At 42.2% G+C, this 7,103-nt stretch overlaps 1 protein-coding gene across 2 annotated transcripts in view; it reads right to left on the bottom strand.

Annotated features, from left to right (window-relative positions):
• Positions 1–240: 240 nt before the first annotated feature.
• The window catches only part of TDRD12 (tudor domain containing 12), a 102,288-nt gene continuing 95,425 nt past the window's right edge, over positions 241–7,103 (bottom strand). The window contains exons 27-32 of one of the 2 annotated variants that reach the window (XM_054697060.1): positions 5,068–5,174; positions 4,029–4,092; positions 3,831–3,944; positions 3,556–3,709; positions 3,407–3,473; positions 241–1,295 (exon numbers count right to left, since the gene is read on the bottom strand). In XM_054697060.1, the coding sequence (XP_054553035.1) occupies positions 1,258–1,295; positions 3,407–3,473; positions 3,556–3,709; positions 3,831–3,944; positions 4,029–4,092; positions 5,068–5,174 (544 nt within the window). In that variant the 3' untranslated portion in view covers positions 241–1,257. Of the gene's footprint in view, positions 2,651–3,406; positions 3,474–3,555; positions 3,710–3,830; positions 3,945–4,028; positions 4,093–5,067; positions 5,175–7,103 lie in introns of both variants that reach the window. The other variant, XM_037516366.2, reaches the window with a different exon arrangement.

The raw sequence follows: 7,103 nt of genomic DNA, 5'->3' as shown, positions 1-7,103 counted from the left end.
GGTGCATACATGCTTTATATAATATTGTGAAGCCTCTGCTTTGATTGAATAATTTTTAAAATACTGAAATATTTTTGCCATGTAGCCTCCTCCCACAGTAGTGGCACCTTACTAGTATTTAATGCAGGGCAGATGTGGCAGTTCCGCCCGGACTGAATGACAACGCCGGGTCACAAAGTTGGCCACCCAGAACAACTCGTGACCTCCTGTGTGTCCACCAGGCCAGTATCGTGGGCTCCCCAACAGTCCCCTCTGGTACTGCTGAATTCACCGTAGCAAACAAAATTCTATTTGGCAGGGAAAAAACTGTCTAAAAAAATGTAAGAAGTAATACTTCTGTGGAAACACAGATTTTATTGATGATCTTCTACAAAAGGCAATCACACCACAACTCAGTATGTGAGCAATTTTAGAAACATAGAGACAAAGCACTTTTACTTGCATTTCAGAAAATTTCCCGAAACATGAAATCAATACATAATAGCAGAACAAAACAATTAGAAAGTGCTTAAATTTCACAAGTCTGTATCCTATATCCTACAAAATGTTATTCAAAACTACAAATACTAGTAAATTTAAACGTCTGAAAGAAATTGAGATTTAAAGCTACAGCCCTCCTGCCCCAGTATTTTCATTAGCATCACCTTGACCTTGGAAGCAGGACCCCACACCATTTGTACATGGGAAATCTGTGCCAGCTCGATTACTATTATGATTATTACTATTGTTATTTTTGCAACTGAGCACAAGCAGCACAAGCAGCAGGTGGCCAGCGGGCACAGGGCAAACCAGTGCTGCGCAAGAGGCCTGGTCACCAACCCACAGGCCTCCCTTAGGAGGAAAAAAAAATGTAGCATTAGAAGGACATTAGAAGAGCTCTGCAGAGTCAAACCTTCACCAGCAAAGACATCAGAATGCTCTCCTTCTTGAAAAGCCCGCCCAACTCAGCAGCAAAAGGGAACATCATCACTGCCGCATGTCCAGCGCCACGGGACACAGTGCAGTGGACATGCTCCTGGCAGCTGTTCACCTGGACACCAGGTCTTCCTGCTGGAGGGAGAAGTCTGACCCCCATCATGGAGGTGCTGCACAGAACCAGGCCCCAAGCCAGCAGCATCCCAGGGCACCCAAGTTGCAGGGAGACATGCAATGAGCAGAGTTGTATTTTACAGATGAGGAAACTGAGAGTCAGAGTATGATCCAAACTTGCTCCTGGGACAGGATGACAGCAGAGCTGACCTCTTGTCAGCGGTGGTTTCACCAGGGACACACAGACACTTGGGTATTTGCACTTTCTGATGTGAAAAATAAAGATCTTAGAGGCAGAGTGGCCAGACTCACCCTGAAGATCTGCACAGGGCTGCCTGTTTCTCAGTAGCTCACCTTTCTAACTTTCCCAGTTAACATGAAAAGCCAGGTCTGGGCATTCCTGCATTTTTTTTTTTTTTAAGATTTATTTATTTATACAAGAACCAGGGTACAGTCAGAAGCGTGGGAGGGTGAGAGGATTCACCAGAGCCAGAGCGGGGAACAGAACAGGCAGACTGAAGAAATACACTGCTGAGGGGAGCAGTGGGCGGCAGGAGAGGTCTGTCACGCCATGTGGGACCCTCGCCGGTGGCCGGGGATCGAACCAGCACTGCAGAGGCTGCGGGCAGCCTTGCAGCCCAGTGCTCAACCGCTGCGCCACAAGGGAAGGCTCGCATCCCTGAATTTGTGGTAATGACATGCACTTCTGTCCTGACAGTCTCCTGACCTCACCCCAGGATGAGGTTGTGACTGTTTATAGGGCTGGTCACATTCAGATGAGCAGAGGGTTACTCCAGGCACCCCCAGGTCCTTTTCATTTTCCACTGGGGAGACCCTCTGTTCCCTGTGTAGGACTCTGCAGGACCAAGGTGTTCTTCAGAAGCTGCACCTTTCCTTCCAGAAAGGCCCTGCTCTGGCTGTATGGCTGAGTCATCTCCTGTTTTGTCCTTGGATTAACAGCAGAGCTGACCTCTTGTTAAAGAGCTGACCTCTTGTTTACTTCATAAGAAGTAAACTCACTCTCTAGTTACCAAATGCTTACGCATACTAAGAGGATTAGCACACAAATATGTTGACTCTCAACTAACTCATGGCTGAAAGGATCTGATAAGCAGTGCAAAGCGTGGGTAAGACTGAGACCTCAATTTATATGCACGAGACCAGGTTTTTAGAAATGTACCAAATACAGATCTAAATGAAAAAAAATGAAGAGACTAACTCTAGACAGTACAACTCAGCACCCAAGCATGGTGGCCGCTTGGAACGCAGTGTGCTGGGATGGGCGAGGACAGGCTGGGCATCCACGAGAGGTGCGGGCCCAGTGTGTTTCTCTGCATCCTTCCACCTCCCTTGAAGCCCATTTTTAAGTCAATTAAAAATTTCTTGCCATTACCAATTCCAGTGTCACAGGTGACTTAGTAATAATTCATCCTTGTAGAAATTTATCTTCAATATGACTGCTGGTTTTAACTTCTTGTCACACAGAATTATCATTTTTGTTCAAAGATTTCCAGTCACTCCTCAGGATGTGATTCACAGTCTCAATCACTCTCACTTTCATCCTCCTCTGAAGTTCTGTTACTGTTCTCAACTTTGCAGGACAGGTTTTTTGAATTTATAACTAGGAAAGTTAGATAATACAAAATATACGTTATGTGTACTTCTAATTATTAGCAAATCTCCCATCTCCCATTATTTTGGTCAATGTAAAACAAGTCTGTTAAATTCCAATTCTATCTTTCATCTTATTTTTTATTTTCATTATTATAGGCAAGAAATGAACAGGTAGAATTTTCCTGCTTAAATTATTTTACCAGGAAAACCATGTGTAAAAGTGTTATAAAGGAGGTCTGTTTATGACCAAGACTTGATACTTCCTCAAAACCAGAACAATTAGCATCAAGATCAAACACAAGGGGGCCTCCCCTGGTGGCGCAGCAGTTGAGCGCTGGGCTGCGAAGCTGCCCGCGGCCTCTGCAGCGCCGGTTCGATCCCCGGCTGCCAGGCGAGGGTCCCACATGGCGCGCAGACCTCTCCTGCTGCCCGCTGCTCCCCTCAGCAGTGTGCTTCGTCCGTCTGCCTGCTCTGCTCTCCCCTCTGGCTCTGGTGAATTCTCTCACCCTCCCGTGCTTCTGACTGTACCCAGTGCTTGTATAAATAAATAAATAAATAAATCTTTAAAACAAAACAAAAAAAAAAAAACAGTACTAACCTAAACTTAAAAAAAAAAAAAAAAAAAAAAAAAAAGATCAAACACAAGGGTAGAACTATTCCTAAGGGCTTTAATTTAACCAATGCATTCCTGAAACAAGTCAAGAGATTACGCCCAGCCCAGGGACCAACGGCCTCTCTCCAGGCAGTGGTGTATGGCTCTTACCTCTGGAGAAGTGGTTATCCTCTTCACAGTCTTCCCAGTGATCAAAATCAAAAGCCACATTAGGATTCTGTTCAATATAAATTTACATTAGGTGAGAGAATAAAATAAACTCAAGATGTTAAGATCAGTCACAGGTATTTTCAACTCACCCTCTGTTTGAGTAAACTATACCAAGGCTCCCTTTTCTCTTTGGCAAGAGTGATTACAGGTTCATCATTTTTAACTACGCATTTGCAATCATCTTTTATTATGTTGGCCTGCAGCTCCATATCAGCCAAATAAAATTTGTCTCCCACCCAGGCACTGAGTTTAAAAAAAAAAAAAAGAAGTGGAGAAATAAAGTCAGCCTTTTAAAAAATGTCAGGTATTTTTTTTCTGTTTTACTTTGTAGGATACACAGATAGAAAATATAAGATAAACCTACCTGAAAACAACTCTATCTCTAGAAAATTTACATTTATAATCTTTTACATTTCTTATTCTTATTTTTAATATGACCATATCATCTTTTTGGAACCATTTTATTTGTGGGTGGAAGCTGGATAGGAAAGAAAAAGGCATAAACACATCACTATTTATTCAAGAGTGAAGAAGGGGAAGTATATGCTAACGACAGACATACCTCTTAACAGGTTCTGTGGTTTTTTTAGTGGAAACATCTTCTCCAGTGTTTTCTGGTAAGGTTTCTATATAAAAAGCAAAATTTTCCTGCAGGTTATTTATATGCAATTCCAAAATGTGTGTATATATTTAGTACTTCTTTTGCACTTTATGCAACTTTTAGCTGAGAAACTATTCACTATGGTAACTATGGTAACTATTTACTATGGTAACCCAAGCGGCCAGGTGCAAAGAATAGACAAAAAAAATTAAAATGCACATACATATTTAATAAACCTATTAAGAACAGGCTCTGACAAATAATACAGAAAGTTAGGCAAATCTTTGAAAAGGAACAGCATTCCAACTGGTGGCTGTCTAGGTTTCTCTGCTGCCATCTTAATCTATGAGGACCCCAGAAGAGCAGCCAGTAGCCAGTATGTGAACATACCATTTCTAAAACACTGCAATGTAAACTTTTTGATCTAAAACATTTGAAGTTTCCATCCCAAACACTTGAACAAGAATGTTCACAGCAGCTAATAACCCCAGTTGAAACCTAAATACCACCTCACCATCCATCGCTGAGCAAACAGATGAACTGTGGTGTGGTCATATTAGTTTACAAATCAGTAATAAAAATGGATGCTGCTACTTTCATGAAAACAGATGAATTTCAAAGATACACTGGAGTGAAAGAAGCCACAGGGTGTATATCACATATTTCAACTCAGCAAAACTGCTGGTGATAAAAGTCAGGACAGAAGTTACTGGGAGGGGTTGGAGATAGGGAAGGTGCGGCTATACAGATGTGAAAAAAATCAGATGAGCTGTACACTTAAGATCTGCACACTTTGTTGTACATTAAATCTCTTGTACACTAAATCTCAAACAGAAAAAGGGGAAAAAGCTAAGCTATGCAAAATAATCAATGAAAAATGAAATGCAAAAATACGAAGTTAGGTACTATCAGTCACCTGTAATTCACCCAAAACAAAAACCTAAAATTAGAAAATTCCCAAGTAGCAATGATTTCCAGTTAACCATTGGAGATAACCAACCATGTTTCTGGTCTGACTTCGTCTCAGAGCCAGCAGTTCTTTCTGACACCCCGTTCTCCTGCTCTCTCCTCTGCAAACTGAGGGCATCTTCTGCTGAATCAGGTATCCTGCAGAGAAGAGGAGGTGGTGAACTCAGACTTGAGACAGGCAAAATCCGGCTTTCTACAGGGCTCAGAGAGTTCAGAATGCTCCTCTCAGCAGACGAGCTCTGCTGGGCCAGTTCACCACACAGACCAGATGTTCCACAGATACCGCCCACCAGACACGGGTACTGAGTCTACCAAGACAACGTGAGAATAACATACACTGCCGGCCACTTCAAGCAGGGAAAAAGGGCAGAAGCAAAACCAACCTCTTTTCCTCCTACACCACAGTCGCTCAGTTTATCTTCCCAGAGACTACCCTGCTAGTGGCAATGTGGGTCTAGTTCTAGAAACATTCTTTGATCAAAAAAAAAAAGAAAAAGAAAATAATGCCATTTCTATCTATCTCAAACACACACAAACATACATGCATTTAAACATGGGAACCTACTACATACATGTTTCTAATTGTGTTTTATTATACTCAATAACTAGAGATTATTCCATATCAGTACAATGAGTGCTCCCTTATTCTTCAAAAATTTTAATTTTCTTTTGATTTTTTTGAGCAAATTAACACATTCATGTGGTTCAAATATTTGAATATAAACAAAATGGTCTACACAGTGAAAAATTACCTTCTCACCTCTATTCCCCAGCTACCAATTTCCTTCCTCATGGATTTTAATATAATGTTTTTTGTGCATCCTTTTAGAGATAACACAAACCTAAAGAAGTCTATACAAACATACAAAGACACACCCATGTATTCATGCACACACCTTACAGGTGAATCTCCAGGGGACTTTCCCAGGAAGCCTGCAGTAGGTCTTTCCAAATGGCAGGGAGCAGAGTCCATGCTCCAGCCACCGACGCAGGGACCCCTGCCAGGTCTCAGCCTTACCTCTGTGCAGCCCACCCTCTTCCACCACCACGGCTCTGACCTGCTTCAGCAGAACCTCATCTGCTGGAGTCCTGTTCCTTCTTTCTCACTCTTACCAAGTTTTTACTCTCCTGAAATAGTGACAAATTGAAAACCTGCTTTCAGGAATATACCTTCAGTAACCATAAATTTAGTATGTCCAAACCCAAACTCAGTGTCTCCTCCTTTCCAATGAGCTGCTCTCTGGGAGGTGTCCAGTAACCATTGACCATGCTGACAACTCACATTCACTGTGTGCAGAATTACAGAATCACATCCCCACGTACATCCCCCATGTCTGGTGGCTCCTAGATCTTTCAAGTCCTCAGAATTCGTCCTCTTTTCCAATCTGCTGCAAGAATGGTGTCATTTTCCTTGCTTCTGATCCCAATTACTACTGTAGATTCTGGATCTGTTTCTTAGTTTCCTCATTCCAATGTACCTGTTTATTTAGTTTTATTTTAGAATTTTATAACAAGCTTTTTCAATGTCTACTGGCTATCAATCGAGGAATAAATCCTGCAAGGTGACCACTGGGGTGCTGATGCCTGGTCAGTCTTGAAGCTTTTTCCCAACCACCTCTGCCATTTATCTCATTTGTCCCAAACTCTCTTCACTCCTTTCCCTTTTCTCAATGGGATGCAGCCCACAGCCTTAAACACTTTCCCCAAGTTGCTTCTTCATGTGCCCAAATCCCCATCCTTAAGGAACCATCTGAAATGGAGGTTCTGCTTCCAGGAAAACTTCCTCTGTGGAATCTCGCCATCCTCTGCACCTCTCTCCACTGCAGTGTTATGGCCATAGGTGTACAATGCCTCCTGCACACTCACAAAGCCAAGTATGCAAAGTGGCAGAATGGAGTGCTTGGCACAGAGCTGGCTGCTGTGATTTACATGAGTGATAAATCTTCATTTTGATTAAACCTACTAAAATGGAATGCAATCTTCATTTTAAAAAGAATACTTTATAAATACAGAGGAATTCTTCTTGTTTCCTGAAAATGTGTGGAAAGAATTATCCTAAACCCACAG

Source organism: Talpa occidentalis, unplaced genomic scaffold, assembly GCF_014898055.3.
Source record: "Talpa occidentalis isolate TD23 unplaced genomic scaffold, MPIMG_talOcc4v2.1 talOcc4.17, whole genome shotgun sequence".
Lineage (NCBI taxonomy): Eukaryota > Metazoa > Chordata > Mammalia > Eulipotyphla > Talpidae > Talpa > Talpa occidentalis.
This window is presented reverse-complemented; position numbering and strand designations above follow the sequence as displayed.